Here is a 22,635-nt window from a genome sequence, read left to right as displayed (position 1 = left end):
TTTCAAACTGTCTTCAAAAAGAAAAAAAAAGATAAGTAAATAAATAAATAAATAAAGTCATATAAATTAGTCACAGGTCTCAAATTTAAAATTAATATAGACTTGAGACCCGTGACTTAGAGTTTGTTTCATTACTATTAAATTTAAAACTGAATTTGAGTTTTAATCTTGTCTCGAAGATGCTAACATCGTTACCGAAACAGGTGTCGAGAATAAAATAAGTTTTGGTTAGTGGTAAAACTGTCTCGTAATTTGAATGTAACTTAAAAGGTTCCAACCATAGGACTTTTATTCCAATGTTGCTCCTTGCACAACATCTTTGCATCTATTCAATGTATCTTGTGACCAAGCGTGTTCTAATATTCCTGATCAGGAAACCTTTTGATGTTCTTTTATCCTGACTTCCAGTAGTCGCTTTATCTCATACGTATGACTCCACATTAACAGAGGATTTGGTACACGCAGTTCTCGGTATTTTAGCCATTCTGGCTTGGTCTTCGATAATTAACCTCGTATGGTTGTTTTGGGACAGAATCGTTAAAAAATCCTTTCGGATCCTCCAGTTGCTGTGGCTGTTTCCTTGTTATCTCTTCTGCTTTCCTAATGGTTATCTTTATTAGTTTGCTTGGATACCCGTTCTGTTGTTGTAAGTCTTTGGTGCTGTTCTCTATTTTCCTGTTGAGTTTAACATTGGTGTTGCATATTGTGACTGGCCTCCTATACACGGTTTTAATGATGCCCACCTTTGGTGAACCAGGATGATGGGAGTTGTAGTATAGCTATTATCATGTGTGTGATAGTTTACAATAGACTGATTGATGTTCTTTACGAGGACATCTAAGAAAGGCAGTGCTGACTGTAATTCCATGTGTAATCCAATGTGCTTCAGAAAGTTTGTTAGCATTGTATTGCTTTTATCCGAAAAAACAAATGTGTCATCGATATATCGAAGCCACACCTTGAGTTTGGATTGAGCTGTCTTTATAGGTTACTTCTCGAACCACCTTCGTCCTGGGCGTAAAACCTATCTTTGAATTTGAAAATAGGAGTTACGAAGACAAACCTCCAAAAGGCCCATCACTCTGTCCAGTGCGTTTTGCAAGTGTTGCGCCCCGTCTGAGTCTTTCCCTGATAGTTTTAACGGGTTTTTCGATGGATATATTTGTATAAAGACTCTTACTAGCTTATCGGTTGTTCTAACATTAGTGACCTGAAGGAGTTTGATGAAATGAGCTGAGTTTCGTACAAAGGATTTCGAGTTTTCTTGTAGTAGCTGGATAATGCTCAACATGAATTTGGGAAGTTCCGATAATGGCGAATCCCTGGAGCTTATGATAGGTCGCAAAGGCATCCCTTCTTTGTGTATTTTGGGAAGGCCGTCAAAATGTGGTGGCTTGCTATGGGGTGGAATGAGTTTCTTTCGCAATGCATCAGAGAGATAACAGAATGCCTTTTTGAGAGCTCTGTAAATTCTTCTTTTCCTTACTTCCCTACTGTTGGTGTAGGATTTTTAGTTAATAAGTTGTTCAGAGTACTTCTTTGCAAATTAATATCTTTCGCGAAATTCGTCCGCTTCTGCCAGAGGTAAGCTAACAGGCGACATAGAAGTGATAACATCCAGGACCGATGCCTTCGATGCGATCGCAAAATGACCTATTATATACCTGAAAATAACTTTTTCTCAAAGTTTTTCATATTGATATTGAATAATCTTGGATCTTAGGTTTAGATTTAAGCATATTGATCAAAGTATAAAGAAAGGTTTTATGAACTTGAAGCAACTTTATATTCAGAGGTAGCTCTTTAATAACTATTTTAGCGATAGTCTTTAAGTTGTCTCATTTAACTTATTGTGATCTCGTATATTGTGAGCCCTACCTTGTAGTTAAATGCATGCAATAATGCTTATAATAATTAGCCTGCCAACCGTAAAACTAAACGAGAATGTTACCGCAAAAAATTTCCATCTATATTTCTCAGATATCTAGACCAAATTCAAAATATTTGGTGCGGAGAAGAAACCACAGAAAAGGCCGACGATGAACATACATTCAACTATGAGCTAGAACTTCAAGCCTTACACGAGATGGTCCAACAAACTGTTAGCGCATTGCTAACTGACAGTCACAGTATCGTCAAACAAGCTCTTATAAATAACGGCGTTAATAAGTTATGCATATTTTTTGGTAAAGCTAAAGGTAAATTTTTGAAACTTATTTAATTCAGCACTCATCTAGTAGCTTTTTTGCAGCAAATGACCTAATATTATCTCACATGATAACGTTTTTAAACGACAAAGAAGACACGCAACTTAGAAAATCATTTTTTGATTGCATAGTGGGAGTAACTTCATATATTGGATGGCATTGCTCAAGCATACTTACACCGTTGCTTTTGCAAGTTAGTTTTCGTAGTGATTTTATTTGAAATAAATTCACGAATATGTTTTTAAGGGATTAACAGATAGTTCAGAATTCGTTATAAGGAAAGCAATATTAGCAATGGCTTCTTTAACAGAATACAATCTTGTAACCACGTCAGCTCTTTGCGAACTTATAATAGAGTGTTCGTACTTTCTGGTTCATCCAAATTTATGGATTAGAGAAGCTGTGTGTGGTTTTATTGCAAAAGCTGGACAGACACTATCTGTTCTCGATATACAGTGTAAAGTTATGCCTCACTTAGAAAAATACATGAAGTATAAATTGATTCAGATTGAAAAGTTAGTTTTATTTAATTAAAAAAATATGTCGTTTTAATCCAGCATGTTTTAGGTCAGAGCTTCTGCTAGATTCCTTAGTCTCTCCCATTCCTAGAAGCGTGTACGAAAATGTTATAAATTATTCAGATATTAATCAACTTATGGAAGTTTTAGAAGAAAGAAAACATATAAGGGATTGCATCAATTCCAGAACTGAGCATGATTCCAGTTACAATAATTTTTATGTTAATATGAGCTCTAACTTGAAAAGTGTAAGTCTTGTTTATAAAATGCAATTTTTATACGTTTATTTACCTTTTTAAAAATAGCTATTTAGGCGACTAGAAGCTAATGGAATGACCGAACAAGTGGAGGAATATCTTTTAAAAATGGGTCACCATTTGAAGAAAATTCACAAATACAAAAGCAGTGCAGATGCAAGGCCCAAAAGTAGAGATGGAAAAACTGACGTTGATAGTTTGAACTCAAGTGTTAGAAATAAAGTATTCCACTTTAGCGATCCTCATAAAAACGACTATGGAAGGTATGTAGACAGTATTTAAATTTTATAAAATTGGTTTAAATTTAAGAACGATTATATTATTCAACTAGCTGAATGTCCGCGGCGTTGCTCTAGTGGAATTTGAAAATAAAAGAGAAGTTCTACTGAAAGACTTCTTAGTAAACAACATTTCTTTGTTTTGCCTTCTTGTGCCAGAATTATTAAGTTTTTTGGTGAACTTGTTTTAGAATAGGCTACATATAATTGTCTCAAATCAATTCCTGCTATCTTTACAGCCTGGCTCTGCGACTTGTAATAAACAAACCAAAAAATTCTTCCAAATAATTAATTCTCTCTAAATACACTATAATAGATATGTGTATTGTATACTTCGAATACAATATCTGCGTAAAAATTTGGCAATAAAGGTTCACCCGCTCACACAGCTCAAAATTTCTGCATTAGTGAAAGCATAGAAATGAGATGAGAAGCTTCCTTCCTACTTTTAAACTCACATTTATTAACCTAGATTAAAATACCGGGTAGTGCGTCGCCGAGCGGAACATAGGAAAACCCATGTAAATTTTAAGGGGGTCAATTATTGGTTTCCCTGTACATTTTACAGAAAAAATGTAAGATAACTTTTTGAAGATACCAAACCCTCGTGCAAAGTTTCAAAAAATTTTAATTAGCGAATCTTGAATTATTCAATTAAATGTAACTGCAAAATTAGCAAATTTTCGGTTCAGGTAAAACCAGACACCAGCCACCAGCAAACAATTTGTTATAATTCAAAATAATCATCCATTACTTTCAAAGAGACTTAAGTATATGACCAAAGGAGGGAAAAAAGTAAACTCAAATTCCAAGTCTCATAAATCAGCATCTATTAAAGGTTACGCGTTTCGCCGCATTAGGACATCATCAGACCTATCGAAATGTAACAACCACACACTTATTCACACTAACATAATAAAAAACATAAAATAAAATAAGTTTACAGTTACGGCTCGACTCAACTTTGCGAAAAAATATTTGCATTGGACAACCAACGACTGGAAAAAGGTTCTTTTTACTGATAAATGTAAATTTACCTTATTTGGTTCTGATGGAATATCATGGGTACATCGCACAGAAGTCAAAAGATTTGATCCAAAGTATACAAAGCCTACTATAAAACGCATGGTGGTGGATCCTGCATGGTATGGGGTTGCTTTCCTGCAAAAAGTAATGTTACCATTTACTGAGGATAATTTATCATTGATCTGGATATATAACATAATTCTAACGTAACTAAACATAAATCAAAGGTAATTCAAGAATGCTTTTTATCAGAAAAGATTAGGGTTATCTACTTTCCTGCACAAAATCCCGATCTTAACCCTATTGAAAACTTTTAGGGGAAACTAGATTAAATATTAGACAATATCAGATCAGGCATAAAAATTATCTAATAAAAGTTTTACAAGAATCCTGAAATTCTATTAAAGAAGAAACCATTATAGAACTTTTGGAATCCATGCCAAACCGATGTCGCGAAGTTATTGCCAATATCCAATACTCTATCCACTAATATCTTTATCTACCAACCCCACGATCAGAACTAGTTAAACGATCCATTCTTTACAATGCAAAAAAAAATGCACAATCATCTCCCATTTGAAATCAAATCAATCACAACTTTTTCCAAATTTCGGAAAGCTCTGAAATCATACTTGCTGGAGAGAGCCTTATACACAGTAAACGACTTTTTTTAATTTTTTTAATTTTTTAATAATTAATGTTATGTAATTTTAAGCACGCGCTTCCTAAACACTGGTAAATTTGTTTATGTTGTTATGATAATGTACATAAATAATATTCGTATATTATATAAACAAATTAGTAGTTTGCTAATAATGTTTTTGTAAACAACTGCCTTTTGCCGACTTTGTATACAAGTGAATGTATATATATTTTATAGATTTTAAGGAAATGTGACCTAAACAATTTATAAAATTGTTAAGTTTTTAGTATGTTTTGTTGTATTTTTTATTTTTATATATTTGTAATTTTTTGTTTTGTCTTTGTGTATATTTTGTTTGTATGATTTATTTAAATAATAGCTTTGTCGACAAAATTTTAAATTTTATGATAATAAAGCATTGATTGATTGATAATAATTTTATTATTTCAGAAATAAGTATTATGTTGAAATATTTAGTAAAAAATTTGGTTTTTCTACTTTTGTCCCTAGAGTATTTTGTTTATTTAAATAAAATGTTTGATTTTCGTTATATCTTACTTCGATTATCTATTAAATGTAAATAATTTATTACTTTACCGAATTTTTTTTTTAATATTGTTGATTTTCATTATGTATAGAGCTCCATTACTCTCGGCATATTCAAATAAAACTTAATTTTTAAAAGTTTCTTTACTTTTGTCCAATAACTCCAATAGTGTATATCGTACATACAGTTTGTTCTGATTAAGATGAGCATGCTAAAAGTCTATACTAATACTGTTTTTTCAGAACTGGGTTACACAGAACAAACACCCTAGGCTCTATAGATACAAACTCTGATTGGAATTGCAGTTCCGACGTGCTCACGCGGCAGTCGGAATCAACCAATAGCGGAGCTCCGTCGTCGCGATCTACAAGTAGCAGGCCGTCATCTCCTCCACCAGATGGGCAACTGACACAGTTTATCAGTACGACAACAGATGCATCTAGCTTGCATGAAAAAAGTTTTATTCAATGTAAATTTTGGTAAATTTCATTTAAAAAAATCTTTTAATAGAAACTCGTTTTGCAGATCGTAGGTCGACTTGCTACATAGAATTAACAAAACTCAAGAACATTCAGCAGGAACATTATTTTGAGGCTTTAAGGTATTTGACCGTCTTATTTCATAGCAATTTTTTACATTTTAAATATTTTTTTTTCATTAGAAATAAAGAATGGGCAGAGCAGGCCGCCTGGAAACCCCAACTACCTCCTCCAGGGTGGCATCCCAGAGGTATACTGGTCGCCCATTTACATGAACATAAAAACGCAGTTAATAGATTATGTAGATTTCCTGACTCACCTTTATTTGCTAGTAGTTCAGTTGATGGAACAGTAAGGTAAGTATTTTTTTTCTGGGAGAGAGTAAACAAATCTTTTGTGAATTTAATAATAGTAAAAACGTTTATTAATCCTCAAGAAAATATCAGTACAACTGTCAGCGAAAACAGGCACATGGACTAAAAGGCAAATTTAGCTTCTAAATAAAAAGTTAAGAGCGGTTGCAGCCTGGTAAATAAAATACTTACCTACAAAAAACGCAAGTCACAACCTTAAGGTATAGGCGTAACACAAATTTGTAAATCTATAATGCAATACAAGTTCGGACATAGATAATAACATTTGTAACAACTAAACCTAACTCTTGCTACTTAATATTTAATTAATTATAAGCAATAGGTATACAAAAATATAAAGTTGTATGGGCTTAACACGTAAAATATTGAGACAAAGCAGTTATAAGCCTTTTCCTTGAATTATTTTGAAAAGCATTTATAGATGGCGAGAGGGCCGGTATTTACACATGTTACACACGATATTATAGGAAAAGCTGCGTTTAAAAATTTCTTTGCGATGACGTGGGATGTCCAGAGGATTATGATGTCTTATAATGACTCCGTGAGTAACAGCTCTACACTTAACAAGCCTTTAATTTGTGTGATATCCCATGTGGTCGTCGTATTCCAAATATGTATCTCCTATATGCATTTTGAAGTTTTTGCACACGCTTCTTGTCCCTATGATCAAGACAAGGACCATAAACAGTATCACAGAAATTCAGATGTGAAAGAATCAGGGAATCGAAGAGCATCTTTCTTTTTCTATATTCAACACATATCTTTGGGAATAAAGGGATTTTACGCATTGAATAACCTTTTTGTTACATGGTTAGAAAGTTTTAAGGCAATATCGATTTTTACACCAAGATTCCTACTCATGTTTTGAAATGAAATTGGTTCATTATTGATGTGCAAATGAATGCGATTAAGAAGGTTTTGTCTTAAAGTGTGTTTAGTAAATAACATGGCGACAGACTTCTTTGGATTTAGCTGCAAACAATGCCATAAAGATTGGTCATATAGCAATTTTAAGTCTTCATTTAAACAATGGTTGGCATATTTAGGATTAGAAGGATCAAAGGAAAAAATTATCTGGCTGTCGTCAGCGTAAATTTGATGTTTCGAATGTTTTAAACTCGTAACAAATTGACACGTACAAATGGAATAAAGAAGGGGACTCAAAATACTTCCCTGTGGTACGCCGGATGAAAGACTTCCATCCTCTGAATATTTGCCATTCACACAAACCCTCTGTTTCCTATCAGTGACAAGGCTTTTCGTGAGATCCACTGCCTTAGTAGAAAAATTTAAAAAAAAAACAAAACCGAGAATTGACAACAAGATCTGATGATTAAGCGTGTCGAAAGCCTTGCTGTAATCCAACATAAACAGCACTGTCGACATGTTTTTGTCTAAAGATTTGAAAATGCAATCATTTATAGTTCAATTCAGAGTTCTATTAGAATCTTTGATGTGCCGCGAATAGTCCGTGTGCCGGTGTTGCTTGTATTGTTATATGACATGCATGTTTAAATCGCAAAATTGTATGTGAAAAGAGTCATAAAGTAATATTCTAAGCGATATTTAATCATTCCATTAAATAAATAAATGTTTTAAGCATTTTTTTCAGAATTTATACATTTGATTCGTAAAATTTGACTACATGCGCCCACGTACTATTTTGTTAGACGTCTGACCTCAGTCACAGCCACTCAAGCGTAAAAAGTTGCACAGGTCCGGCCTTAAAATTTAATAAGTTTAGTTTTTAGCGCCATCAGTGGGGTGTTTATAACAAGTGATGAGAGAATAGGTGGTACGAATTTTTTAGGCCCATTTATGTTGTGGATTAAGGCATTAAAGATTTACTTTTTGACACAAAAGGGTAAAATGTTTTGGTTTGTCTTCAAATTTTATATATTTCCTTTTTTTGGGTATTGAGATTTATTTTTACTTGGTGGTGATTATTAATAGGGATTTTGGCTGCCCTATTCAATGTCCTTTATTATTGTTTTTTTTTAATTAATACATATTACGATATATTATTATAATAATATACTCATGAAAACCCCCATCTCCTATATTTAGTACCAACTTCTTTTGATAAAAAGTAATTATGTAGTTACAAAAGTGGAAGTATATTTTTTAAAATAAACTTTTACATAAAAAATCATCTAGCTATCTATATCTTATGCGTGTAAAAGACACAAGTTTTACTTATAAAAAAACACACACTTTACATCCTGAATGCAATATTTATTAATTTGTTTGCCTCATATTTAGTTATTGTGCATATTAGGAGGAGAGATTAGATGAAAATTAACAAAAATAATTGCTTAAACTAAAAATCTTATACAAAATACTACATTTACAAGTATACTGGATCCTAAAACTACAGTGAGGATACTAAATAGTTTTAAAAATTTAACCACTCTCTCATTTGAATCTGGCCCAAAGAGTTAATACAATTTTCTAAATTCTGTTTTTTTGCCTTTGTTCTTTAGCAGTTTCTTCCATTAAGGAAGGAAACAGCTTCTCTGTTGCCGCTATGGATTCCAACTTCATATCGCACATCAACATATGGATACTAAAGCATTACATTATATATACGCATTATACATTATGTGTCGCTGACAAACAGGGGCAGTAAGCTGAAAAAAACAAAACTCTAAACTTGTTTAATTAATAAAAATAGGGTTTTCTTACTATGACAAAAAAGGGACTTTTCTCCAGAGAATGGAGGAAGAAGCAGTCTTTATTGTATCGCTGAAGGACAACAGGGGCAGTAAGCTGTAAAAAACAAAATTTTAAACTTGTTTAATTAATAAAATATGGTTTTCTTACTATGGTAAAAACGACTTTTTCCCAGAGAATGGACATCATACATCAATCATAAATGTATCATACCATGTTTCGGCTAAATAATATATGGATCTTTCTTCCTCCCAAAATTTTTTAATTTTCTTCAAATATTCTATACACCAGCTGACAATTCCATTACAGCAGCTCTTTTGTTAACCATCTTAAGCTAAAATCCAAGTTTTATCAGGTATCTCCGCAAGGTTGAGTCTGAGAAATGTTTGTCCCTTGCCGATAAGGTGTCCTTAATCATCTCCTTGGTCAGAACCTCATTGTTTTTGTATGTAGAATACACACCCTTCCTTAGCAATTTGGCAATATCCGTGTCAAGTCCCTTTGATTGTTCTGCATCTTTCCTTTTTAGTCTGTCTTTAATCCCTTTTTTTACAGGCATATTGTACTATAGGGAACCCCTGTTAAAAACGTTTTTTGCAAAGCACTACAATCATTTGTGAACTGAGGATTATTCCTTATATTGTTATTGACATTTAGATAAATTTGTTTGGCGTCTGTACTTTTAACATTTACGTTTTAAAACTGCTTGATTTTCCGCTGTACTTCCCTTGCTTTTTTTGCTTCCTCAACACTAGAAACAGAACTATCAGAACTATGTAAGTCTAAATCACTTTCCAGATCACTCTTATTGTTTTCATCACAAATGTTATTGTCTTTCTTGTGCACCCACGGTCTCCATAAGCCCACACAAACACTTTCCTCTTCATTTGCCAAATTTTCCTGCCTATTTTCCCAGGGTCGAAACATTTTCAAGTTGTTTTTGTATAATACCAAAACAAATACACAAACACAAATAAAAAAACACACACTTCCTCACAGTAAAAACTGCAAAAAATTTAAACGAATACAGGCCAAATTCTAAATTCTCCACATTCATAAACGTGTAAAAAGCAAAACTGGCAAAACTCATCAAATAATAATACCCTCACATGACCCCCCTTCCAACTATTAAAGGTGATAGACCCATCCAACAACTATTTTAAAGGCGATAGACTTATCCTTAAAGATCTCTTTAAAAACACGATGAAAGTAATACAAAAACAAATATATTTGGGTACGGCCCCGTAATCTTCAAAATCAGTGGGATAGAGAGAGATACAAAATCACTTGCACAGCCTGAAGTAGGAATCGCCAGAACGCAGGTGTTTTATCTTTGTTTAGACTGGCTAAAAAGAGGTGACAAGTCTGTGAGTGCTGGAGGTGTTTAAAATATTTTGTAAGATGCTTTGATTTTAGTCCGCGGTCAATTTTTTGATATTAATTTCTTGTGATATTATTTTCTTTCTAAAAATGGACATTTTCGAAAGAAAAATAAAAAATACTATAAAACATGGGGTTTTACATATATTTAAAATGATTTCATAGATAAACAATATAAAATTTTGTCATTTAAACATGTATATCATGCGACAATAAATACGACATAGGCGCACGGACTAGTTACTGCGGCATCTGCGACACATCAAAGATTCTAATAGATCTCTGAACTGGACTTTACATCACAAAGTGCAGTCGCACAGCTATAATTGGGACGAAAATCAGATTGTTTTACAAGAATTACAGAATTATTTGTCAAGAATAAACTGATCTGCAACTCCAGACACTTTTTAAGAACCTCAGACGAAACTGGAAAGATTGATTTTAAGCGAAGGTCTTTATAATCCTTAATATTTTTTACTTTAGCTAACGGCAGAATGTTAGCTTGTTTCCAGAGGGTGGGAAATTCCTTAGTTAGTATACAAGTATTAATTATAATGGTAATAAGTGGTATAATAAATGGCCAGCAAAATATTATAAGTCCCACATTTAAATTATCGTGACCAGTTGCATTAGACCTGAGCTTACTCAAAATATTCATAATGTTAATCTGTGATACTGGAGCAAAATTAAAAGAATCCTCTGTTAACCTAATACATCGATAATAATTTAGAAGTTCAAGATCAGTGTTAAAGGAGATTCCGTTTTGTGTAAAGTGAGAGTTTATATAGTTGACATTCTTAAGGTTTCCAGGAATGAAAGAATTTTTCGATTTACAAAATCCGATTTTTCTTTGACATTACTGTTTCTTAGTTTAACGTTTAAAAAAAGCCTGTTTTTCAACTCTCATAGCTGTAGTGGTGTAGTTTCGTAGTTTGTAATACGTCCAGTGAACAGGATTTTTTGTTTGTCGAAATCTTTTAGCGGTTAAAAATCTATTCGTAGCACCAATGAATTGGTACCGTTTTTTTATATAGGGGTGTTTTTGAGGAGGTTAAGTAGAAAAATTGGTTAACAAAATTGGCTAAAAACAAATTAGTGGAAATCAAATGCAAAGTTTGAACTTTGTCGCTGGAAATTTATTTGGAATGACATGAATATTATATCATAATCAAAAAATAAAATGAATTTTCAAAATATGTAAAAGATAAAATTTGATTAAAATCAATATTGTTCTGACGAATTCATAATTATTTAGCTATTTTATTGGGTATTACGTCACTATTTTAGTAAAGATCCATTTAGAAAACACTCTCTCATTCGCTCAATTATTAAAAAAAAGAAGAAAATAGACTTATTTACGTATTTAGAAGAAATTTGAACTTAAATCTTTAACGATATTGAATGACAGAAGTCGCACACCACACGATATCGTACTGCAAACAGCGTTCTGCCGAGTATACAGGGTGTTTTTTTGTGCATTTGAAAACTTCCCACCACGGATTTATCGAAAACCACTGTTAACACTGTGTTACTTCACCCCCTTTCACCCATTGCCCCCCAGGGTCATCCCCTTAAAAATTTTAAATGGCAAGGGGTATCGAGTAATAGCTTATTTAAGAGGTCTTTTGAAGTCTTTTATTTTGACGTTTGATTTTTTTTAAATCGGTCGATTCGTTTTCGAGAAAATTAGAAAAATCTTTGTTTACCTTAATTTGTTCAGATAGAAAACAAAAGCATGAAAATATCAGTTTTTATTTCAACAAGTGTTCAAAATGTTGCCCGTTTTTGGCCAAACAATGATATAGGCGATGTTCAAATTCCTGACGGACATTTTCAAAAACATGTTGTGGGATATCATGGCAGCTGTCAATGATGCGTTGACGAAGTTCATCCAAACTTTCAGGTTGGGGAGTAAACACAATAGATTTCAAATGACCCCATAGAAAAAAGTCTAACGGCGTTAAATCAGGAGATCTAGCAGGCCATTCTATAGGCCCCCTTTGGCCTATCCATTTATCTGGAAACTCGTCGTCTAGCAATTGCCGAACGGGAAGAACATAGTGAGGAGGAGCGCCGTCTTGCTGGAAATATATTTCAGCCTCATCAAATATAGGGTTTCCATCATCATCGATTTGATTTTCAATGGATTCAGTAATAAGCCGATTGATGGTATTTTCCAACATATCCAAATAAATGTCTCCATTTCAATTTCCGTTAATAAATAATGGCCCAATCACTTTATTTCCTAAAATGCCCATACATTCATTTTTTGAGGGTACTGGGTATGCCCTTTTACAAATGCATGAGGATTTTCATTGCTCCAATATCTACAGTTATGCTTATTAACAAATCCATTTAGATAAAATGTGCATTCATCACCGAAGCAGATATTCTTTACATGAATAGTATTATCATTAATCGCTTCAGTCATTTTTTCACAAAACTCAACTCGCCTATCGAAATCGTCTTCGGTTAACTCTTGCAATATTTTCATTTTGAATGGATGAAATTTATCAAGTTTGGTAACTGTGTGAACAGAGCCTAATGAAATACCAGTGGCAGCAACAATTTTGCGTAATGAAGTATTAGGATTTATTCCAAAATGGCCCAAAACTTCAACTTGAGCGGCTTCATCCAAAATTCGCCGATGATCGCGTTTTTTATTTGCAACAGATCCAGTTTCAGTAAACTTAGTAACAAGGTCCAAAACATACCTATGCGAAGTTATCTTCTCCGGATGTCTGGCGTTAAACGTGACGGCAGTTTGCCGAGCACATTAATTTTGGGCACCATAAATCAGAATAATTTCCACTCTTTCGGCTAGTGTGTAAACCATTTTGGAAGTAAAATCTTCAATTCGACAAATAAATTTTCACTATTCCAAGACTGTCACAAATGTAACTGGCGGCAAAATTAAATTCTTTATTTTCCTTAGAAACTATAAATAACTAAGCAGGTATAACAATAAATACAGTTCGCCCAGGATATCTGTGTTGATGAAAAGAATGCGGAAAAAAATTCGGGTTGTTATTTAGTTTTTTCCACGTCTAATCTTCTGTAATAGCTGGGTACTTAGGGCAAGTAAAACAAAGAAGATTCCCCATCTAAAACTGTTTATTGAATGAATTGAAAAATATTTCCATACAAAAGCAATTGAACAGCGTCACAGTTACCTAATTAGGCTCCCAGTGGCGGTTGCTCCATAAGGCCGCGTGGCCGCGCGCCCCTCCAAGACAGTGTGCAACACCAATTTTTTTTTACATTTTACATTGTGTTACTAAGTAAAAATTTAAACTAAAAAAATCGTATCTAACCATCACATTCGCTCTTATCTCTAACTCTTCGTCCTCGTGTCAATTAGGGCGCGGATTTTCTGCGGCCTGATGTTTTTATTCTGCAAGGAAAGGCGCGTTTTAATCGGCAATTCGTTGTTAACGAGGTACTTTTTTGTCGATATTATCGATTTTTGTGTTGGTGGTATCGTCATACCTATTTGGCTTTGAGGATTTTTTTACGTTTTATGATGAATACTGTAGATAATATTATTGAAATCAATTTTGACAGACTGCCGTTGGCCGATAAGGTCAAAATTAAAGAACTGGGAAAGCCCTTGCCAAATTTAAATTTAACGCAAACTAGTACGCGAAAAGCCGAGAACAGATCTTTTACCCGACGATTTTCAAAGGATATTTATGAAAAAAAATAAGTGGATATGTGGGTGTGAAATAAGAAATTTGGTATTCTGTTTCCCGTGTCTGTTGTTTTTTAAAGCTGACTCTAGAATGGACTTCAACTGGGCAAGGAAAGGAATCAGTGATTTACACCATCTTCCTGAGAAAATGAGAAAACATGAATCGTCTCGTGACCACATCAATTCTTGCACTGCTTTAGCTATACTCGGTAAGGTTAATATTATGACACAGTTAAGCTCTGCTTACAGAGAAAGTATTATTTTACATAATAATAAGGTCGAGAAAAATCGTCATATTTTAAAAAGGATAATTAGTTGTGTAAAATTTTGTAGTGCTTTTGAACTAGCACTGGTGATGATGAAAGAGGATCCTCAGAAAATCAAGGAATATTTAAAGAGCTAATTAACTTTACTGCAGAGCTCGACAATACATTAAAGGAACACTTGCGTACGGCTACTGTTTTTAAAGGGACCTCAAATATTATCCAAAACGAAATTCTCGATAGTATGTTACAAGTATGTAGAGAAGAAATTTGCAAGCAAATTAAAAATGCTGACTATTTATCAATCCAATGCGACGAAACCACTGATGTCTCGAATTATTGTCAAATGGTGTTACTATTAAGGTATTTTTATGAAGGATCCATCCGTGAACATTTTTGGGGTTTTTTAAGGGTTACAGATAAAACAGCCACCGGATTAAAAACATGCATAGAAGATCAAATTGATCCCCTAGTTTTAAAAACTCCTCAAAAATTGATAGCACAAACTTATGACGGTGCAAATGTTATGAGCGGCTTGAACAACGGTGTTCAAGCTCAAATTTAAAAAAAATACCCAAATGCTCATTTCATTCATTGTTATGCCCATCAATTAAATCTAATAATGCAGAAATCGGCATCACAAAACGCTAAAGTTCGCGTGTTCTTTAGTAATCTCTCAGCAATACCCGTTTTTTTTTCAAACTCATCTCATCGGTGTGACATTTTACAAGAAATCATAAATAAAAGATTACCAAGAGCGGTTGTTACTAGATGGAACTATAATATTCGCACAGTTAATTTTGTTTATGAAAATCGCGAAAAACTTATAGAAGTGTTTGAAGAAATTGAAAGTAGGTGTAAAAAAGGCGTTACGTCAAATGAAGCTTCCGGTCTACGAAGAGCATTGGAAGATCCAGAGTTTGTATTTTGGTTAACACTTTTTTACAGAATTTTACCACACGTTGACATACTGTACAATCAGCTTTAATCTAAAAATAAAGGCAGCGTTCAGTTGCAAAAAGAATTGTAAATTTTTGAGAAAAATATTTCTAATATCCGAAATGAAACTGATTCGATTCAAAAGATTGTCGAAGCCGAATTTCCTACGCCTAAGAGAAGACGAACCGATGATAATTTTCGAAGTGTTATTGCCAAAGCGCAAGCCGCTTACCTGTTTAATACAGAAAAATATTCAGAATTTTCAAAAAAGTTTCCTGTAGCAGTTTTAGATGATGTAGCTTCATTTTATCCAATGCTGACCAAATCAAGGCTAAGAACAGAATTAGAGGTAATCTATTCGAGAGATGATTTAAAAGAAATTGTTGGAGCAATGAATCTTCTTTCATTTATCATGGACAACAAACCCTTCAAGAGACGTTTATTGAAACGTCAAAAATATTAAAAATTATCGTGACAACTCCAATGACCAAGGCAGAAGCAGAACGTACTTTTTCTACGCTTAAACGCATAAAGAAATTTTTGCGAAATACCATGCTTAATGATAGACTAAATGCTCTGGCTATGATCAAAACTTGGTGCATGAAATAAATAATTTTGATGACAAAGTATTAGAAAACTTTATTTCCATGAAGGACCGTAGAGCGGATTTCTATTTTAAAAAATAGCTCCTCTCGCTTGTTTATAATGTGTAAATATGTTATTATAATAAAATAATCTCGAAATTAGTATTCTAAAATATACCTAAACATAACAATAATCCATGTAAATAGTAAATATTTACCTTATTTTTATGGTTCGTTTTTCGTACTAAGAAAATGCATTTATTCTTAGTGAACTGGCTTATATGATATTAAAAGATTACTCTGATATTACAGTTTTTTTTTCGTTGAGTTCAATCGATCCTGGATTCAATTTAGGTAAAAGAGATAGGTAAACTTTTATTCAAAACGTGCCATTGTTTTCGTTTTTTTGTTTCATATGATATCATTATTAAAAAAAAAGAAACCATTTTTTAACGAGTTTTAGGCGTGGCATTGCAAAAATTAATTTTTTTACTGTGCCCCTCCTGGCACAAACCTCACGACACGCCACTGACACGAGCCGCGATATAGCTTATTTTGCAAATAGCTGCTATACTAGGTCGACTAATTATTGCAACCAACTATTAATGTTTATAATAAATAAAATGTAACCTACTTTGCTTTTAAAGAATTTGCCTAATATTATAAATAATTCTTTTACACTTCGGAATTGCTGTTTATGTTGGTAGTTTTCGTTTTAAATTATAAACGAATTGTAGGTTTGGCAAACCCTAAAGGGCAACATTTTGAGCACTTATTGAAATAAAAACTGATATTTTCATGTTTTTCAATTTTTAAAGGGGGTGAAGTAATTTTAGTTAGAAAGTTGTCCCCCTTGACAAACCTTTTGACGTATTTCGGCGTTTTTCTTTAAACAGTGGTTTCGATAAATCTGTGGTGCGAAGTTTTCAAATGAACACCCTGTATGTGCAAGATTATAACGTTTCGGGTAGCGAGCTGCATACGATTCGCGATCAACTTTTTCTTTATCGGTAAATATTAAAAAATCTTAGTAAATAAAAAAAACTCTTTCAAAAAACTGCGGCTAATTTATTTGAATAACAAATAATAATTGCGCTTGACAAGATGTTATATTTATATGAGAAACACTTTACAACTCTTTGTTTGTCTGCAAAAAATAGCCGAGTAAACCTATTCCAACATGACTTTGTTTTCTCTATTAGAGTTTGGGATTGTTCGTCATTCGAAGCAGGTGGTTTCGCTAATAGAAGCAAGCAACAATTTCGCTTACCAAATGCCTCTTCTATCACTGGAATGACCGTGTGTGATGGTGGTCAATCGTTGGCAGTTTCAAGTCAAAACTCTTGGATTGGTGTGTTGAGAGTTGACCCTGCTAGCTCCAAGTAAGTATACAACCTACGAGATTTCTTTGAGTATATAAGTGAAATCAAATTTTAGATTAAGCACATTCCAATCAAGACAACTAGACCCATACAGTGAGGGTTTTGCAGTCGATTTACAATGTTTAGATCCAGGAACGCAGAGTACAGTAGTATATGCAACCCTTTACGGAGATTTAGGTAAAGTAGGAAATACATTATTTACTTATTACTGTCGATAGGAATCCCAAATAACACCTGACCTACGCCTGCCAAATAAACATTTTTGACATAAACTTAAATTACACTTTTAAAAACAGGGCTACTATACGTATTTCGCGCAACTTAGAGCATCATTAGGTCGTCCTCTAAATAGTTATGTTTTGGGTATTTCGTTTGCGTGATTTTTTTACCGAAAACTTTCATAACAATCATGCCAAAAATTTACATTGGAAGGCGAAGTACGTTCTATTTAGTGTATAAGATTTTTAAAATAAGAGCGCCATTTGTATAACGATGGTCTTCGGTTTTCCTGTATGTTTATTTTAATAGTAGAGTCGTCCTTTAACGAAGTCATATCCCGTGATGATGGCCTACGGGCGTGAGCGGTAGATAGATATATACAGTGCGTCTTAAAAGTTATTTCTAAATTCATTTAAAATTAAGCGATGGGTTTTTTGCAAAAACGCTCGGTCCGTCGATTTTTATTTCAAGTTGCGTTTTTTGTACGTTAAGTTTGTATTTACAGGGTTGCTCAAAAATAAATTTTGACCATCAACTTAATTTTTTCAAATGAAAGCACCTTTTTTATTTAATTTTTGAATTTCAATCATGTGCAAAATTTCTATTTTTTCTCGTTCAGTTATCTTCACCATTGTGAAAACCGTAACTTTGCTCATACACTTGACAATATCTATTTGGCGTACAACTGTCATACAGTTTCTATAAAAATACACGGTCACCAGCCAGCATGAAAATTGATTCGTGTTATCAATAGAACTGTCGACTCTAGGTATAGGGCATGATGCACAAATATGTAGAATTCTACTCGAAATTCACAAATGAAATAAAACAAAGTTGCTTCCGTTTGAAAAATAAAGTTGATGGTCGAAATTAATTTTTGAGCAACTCTGTATATAATAAACTTTACGTACAAAAAAGCGCAACTTGAAATAAAAATCTACGGGTCCGAACGTTTTTGCAAAAAACTCATCGCTTAATTTTAAATGAAATTAGACATAACTTTTGGGACGCACTGTATATTTCTTACGTTGAATACGTATTATTATTCTATTTGATTTTGCCCCATAGTCAATTACAGCATACAACTTCAAAAATGTATAAGCCTGGGTAATAAAATGAGACTAAATATACAGGGTGCTACAGCCCGCTTAAATTGCTTGATGAAAATTGATGATTTGAACTCATGACTATGGGTCAAATCTGTTGAAAATTTGCAAGTCCCCTTTTTTTTTGGGTTCTCTTTTAATTTTCCGTCCCAAAAATGGTGTAAATACAATTTTAGGGGTGGCTTCAGGAGAGCTTACCCCTCTAATGGCCCCTATCTTATGTCTTTGATAAGAAAACCTAGCAATACCATCTAGTTACCCATGAAAAAATCTAAAATTATCGTGCATATTTTCGATACAATTAACCGTTTTTTAAAAAATCGCTATTAAACGAAAGAGGAGCATCATTAAACCCGATTAAACTATCAAATTAAAAAAAAAACTAAGTGGGCCGTGACTGTTTTAATTTTTGTCAATTCAAATTAATTGTATCGAAAAAATGACAGAAACGATAATTTTAGATTTTTTCATGGCTAACTAGATGATTTTCGAGATTTTCAATTTTTTTTATCGGAAACCTAAGATATGGGCTGTTATAAGGATAAGCCCACTGAATCTCGGTTTACATCATTTTTGGGATTAAAAATGTCAAGAACACTCAAAAAAAACCAAAAGAAAAGACCTATAAATTTACAAAAGATTTTACGTATAACTGCAGTTAGTGTTCTAAATAATCGATCTTCAAATTGCGCAGGCTGTAGCTCAGAGGGAAAAAGTGTTACGACGGCACTACGATTCTAAAACGCGTTAAAATTTTGAAAGACGATCAATTGCCTAAATAGGATTTCATGCATTGAATTTTTGCTATTTGTACATAATATCATCACAACAATTGTTCAAAATATCATTGTCAATTCTTACATATTTATAATCTTTTAAAACGATAACAGAGATTGTTTTTTGTAGCTGCATTCCATATCGCCTTAGTCGTGCTATCTTATTTGTGGATTTTGCAAGAATTTAACAAAAATTAATTGTTGTTAATGGAAAACTTTACCAATCAAGAATATACATTTAGGATATGGCATAAGCTGCATTGCACGAGCAGTAGCGGGGTTGTATCAAGAACATTATTACATTAATTCTTTCACGGATATCAAACGTAATCCAATCTTTTTGGAAATATTTCTGTTTTAGAACAATGGTTTTATTTGAGCACATAGAATTTAATATATTTGTGATACTATTAACAAAAATATTTGCCAAAATATTCACGTCCGCACTATTATTTATCCATTCAGTATCATAAAGATAATCATAGAGTTGGTTTACATTGTAGCTCTTCATATACCTACGATTAATAATCAAATCACGGTTTTCATTTATTTTCAGAGCAGGATGTACAGCCAGAATACAATGATCACTTATCTTGGGTGTTAAATGAACCTTAAATGACAAATTTATTGGTCACAATATAATTAATTAATGTCTGACTTCTATTCCCGAACAACAGCATCCGGGATACAAAAGTTGCTTGGCCTCCTATGTCACCTGATTTAACTAATAAATTTCAGTAGCAACAGAACAAGAGTTAATTCGATTGTTTTTCGCAACATTTAAAATCATTCAAAAGGAATATCAAATTTTAGTCAAATCCGCCGAAATCATGTGCGATGTTTAAATCGGTGTATTCAGGTTGGAGGAAGACATTTTGAACAATTATTGTGATGATATCATGTATAAAAGGCAAAAATTAAACGCATTAAATCTTATTTAGGCAATTCATTGTCCGGAAAAGTATCATTATGGTCGTAGTACCATGACATAGGACATGCGTTCCTATACTCAAATATTTTCTACTGTTGCACTCAATAACCCCTAGAAGTTTGATCCATAGTTCTGAAACACCCTGTATATTTATAAGGCAGAGATCCCTCCCTGAACCAAGTTTTGGTCTCTTTTGGTCGCTTAACTTTTTTCTGTGATGGATTTTCTTTTGTGCTCAAAATTATACGCACTTATACTTAGAAAATAACTTAGTGCTAAACATTTTTTTTTCACTTCATAGCTTACATTGGTATGATCTTTTTCTGCCAAAACCACACTTAGAATTAATAAGACTCTGTATTCTTTGCAACGCAAAAAAAGGCCGAATCATCTGCCATTTAAAATCAAGTCCTTAACTTCCGTTCATATTTTGCGAGGCTTTAAAGTAGTACTTACTGGAGAGAGTCTTATATGCAGCAATGAATTTTTCATTCATACATAATTATGAATATCTCACATACTTAAAAAATGCATTTATTTTTTCTAAAGTATTCCTATGTTCATCGCCATTAAGTTAATGAATAATATTTTCTTCTTCAGGTGTCGTCTGCATTGCGAAGGTTGGCAATCATCAATGCTATGCGTAATCTTGAAACCGCAGATCTAAACAATTGATTGGTGTCCGTACCACTCACACATATTATTCTACCATGAGTGCTGTCTTCTTCGTCCTTGAATCTTTTCCTGCATTGTCTTGTATCAACAAGCATTTTAGCGTATTGGGCGTCTTAGAACTAATATTTGTTATTTTTTTCTATCCAGTCAATTTTCAGTATTTTCCGGTATGTCCAGTATTCGAGAACATCCAGTCTTTTTATATCTTTGTTCTTTAGGGTTCATGACTCCATGTCATAAAGCAGCATAGACAGCATCTCAGCAAATCTGATTTTCAAGGTCAAACTGATATCTCCTGTGCAGAATATCATTTTCATAAACGCTGATCTTGCCTTTTCTATTCTAATTCTTATTTCCTGGAAGCAGTCGTTTTCTTTATTGATAATGGTACCGAGGTATTTGTATTTATTTATATTTCTTCTTTTGCTAATCAACATAACTTTACTTTTCTTCACGTTTATTGTCAGTCCATCAAACAAATCTAAACAATCAAATCAACTTATACATTTCAGAAATCTAACAATCATTTGAGAGTATAGAATTATTCAAGGTTATTAAAAACTAGGTGGCCAACAAATTCGAACCTTTCATTAACACATGACAGATCTGGGCTTTTAAAAGCTTTACTAATTTCCGTTGTCTCGAGCAAGTCTAATTTTTTACTTTTATTGCACTGATGAAGTATTTTTATATTTTGGCTGTCAGAAAAATTATGTTTGGAGTCGAGGAGGTGATTCGGAACTTAGCAGTTAACTTTGTTAACCCGTGTTTCATTGCTTAATGCTGTTTTTATGATTTCCTCCGAATAAAGGTTGAATAGTGCCGGTAACAGAATACACCCTTGCCTGACTTCCTTTTCTATTTTCGTTTATTCTATGGTATGTGCTTCTATCCTTAACATTGCTTTAAGATTGTAATACAGGGTGGACTAAAAGTTAGTTAGCCGTTTTGTACATTAATAAAAGCAAAAATAACTGGATTAGAAAAAACGTGTATTGTAAATAATTAGATACAAAAAAGTGCATGCCTTGCATTTTATGTTCAAGATGTAAACGGGCTTCATCAATACATTTTTGGCAACGTTTATACACAGTGAAATAAGTCTTTCTACAGAATTCCAAGCTGGCACGGAGGAACGCTGGAACTTCAAATTCTTCTTCAATTCTGTCTTTTAAGTGCTGTATATCCCGTATTGGGGTGGCAAAAATAACTTTAAGTACTCTCCATAAGGCAAAAATCACAGGGCGTCAAATCTGGCGAACGCGCGGGCCATTCAATTCTCTCTCTTTTCCCTATCCAATCACCAAACTGGTCATTTAGACAATCACGAACTTGCAATCCGTAATGAGGCGGTGCGCCGCGTTACTAAAAATATCGAATACTTTGTAATTGTGGATAATTTTCAAGTTCTCTCTTTAAATCAATGAAAAGTTCCAGGTAATTTTCAAAATTTGCCATTTCCATAAAAGAAATGGATCGACAAGTCTACTTTCATAAATTCCAGCATATATACTATTATGCGAGGATCATTTAATTCTTCTGTGATGATGAGGGTTATTAAAGTTCACCAAGGAATGGATCGGTAAAAATTTGAGTCGTCTTCTGCGCACTCACTATACTACTCGCAAAATTGTAGCCGGTGATCTGGATCGACTTCAGATTACACCTGCAATAAACGCGGATGATA

General features: G+C 33.3%; 1 protein-coding gene across 1 annotated transcript in view; it reads left to right on the top strand.

The window, feature by feature from the left end:
* The window catches only part of LOC126741077 (phosphoinositide 3-kinase regulatory subunit 4), a 94,718-nt gene that overhangs the window by 46,342 nt on the left and 25,741 nt on the right, over positions 1–22,635 (top strand). Inside the window, exons 9-18 of the mRNA XM_050447383.1 lie at positions 1,981–2,198; positions 2,252–2,400; positions 2,454–2,722; positions 2,775–2,973; positions 3,031–3,245; positions 5,719–5,945; positions 6,002–6,077; positions 6,138–6,311; positions 17,062–17,241; positions 17,297–17,418. Of these exons, the coding sequence (XP_050303340.1) occupies positions 1,981–2,198; positions 2,252–2,400; positions 2,454–2,722; positions 2,775–2,973; positions 3,031–3,245; positions 5,719–5,945; positions 6,002–6,077; positions 6,138–6,311; positions 17,062–17,241; positions 17,297–17,418 (1,829 nt within the window). The remainder of the gene's footprint in view (positions 1–1,980; positions 2,199–2,251; positions 2,401–2,453; positions 2,723–2,774; positions 2,974–3,030; positions 3,246–5,718; positions 5,946–6,001; positions 6,078–6,137; positions 6,312–17,061; positions 17,242–17,296; positions 17,419–22,635) is intronic.

Source organism: Anthonomus grandis, chromosome 10 (assembly GCF_022605725.1).
Source record: "Anthonomus grandis grandis chromosome 10, icAntGran1.3, whole genome shotgun sequence".
Taxonomy (NCBI): domain Eukaryota; kingdom Metazoa; phylum Arthropoda; class Insecta; order Coleoptera; family Curculionidae; genus Anthonomus; species Anthonomus grandis.
The sequence above is the reverse complement of the archived record's forward strand: the minus strand, read 5'-3'. Positions and strand labels throughout refer to the sequence as shown.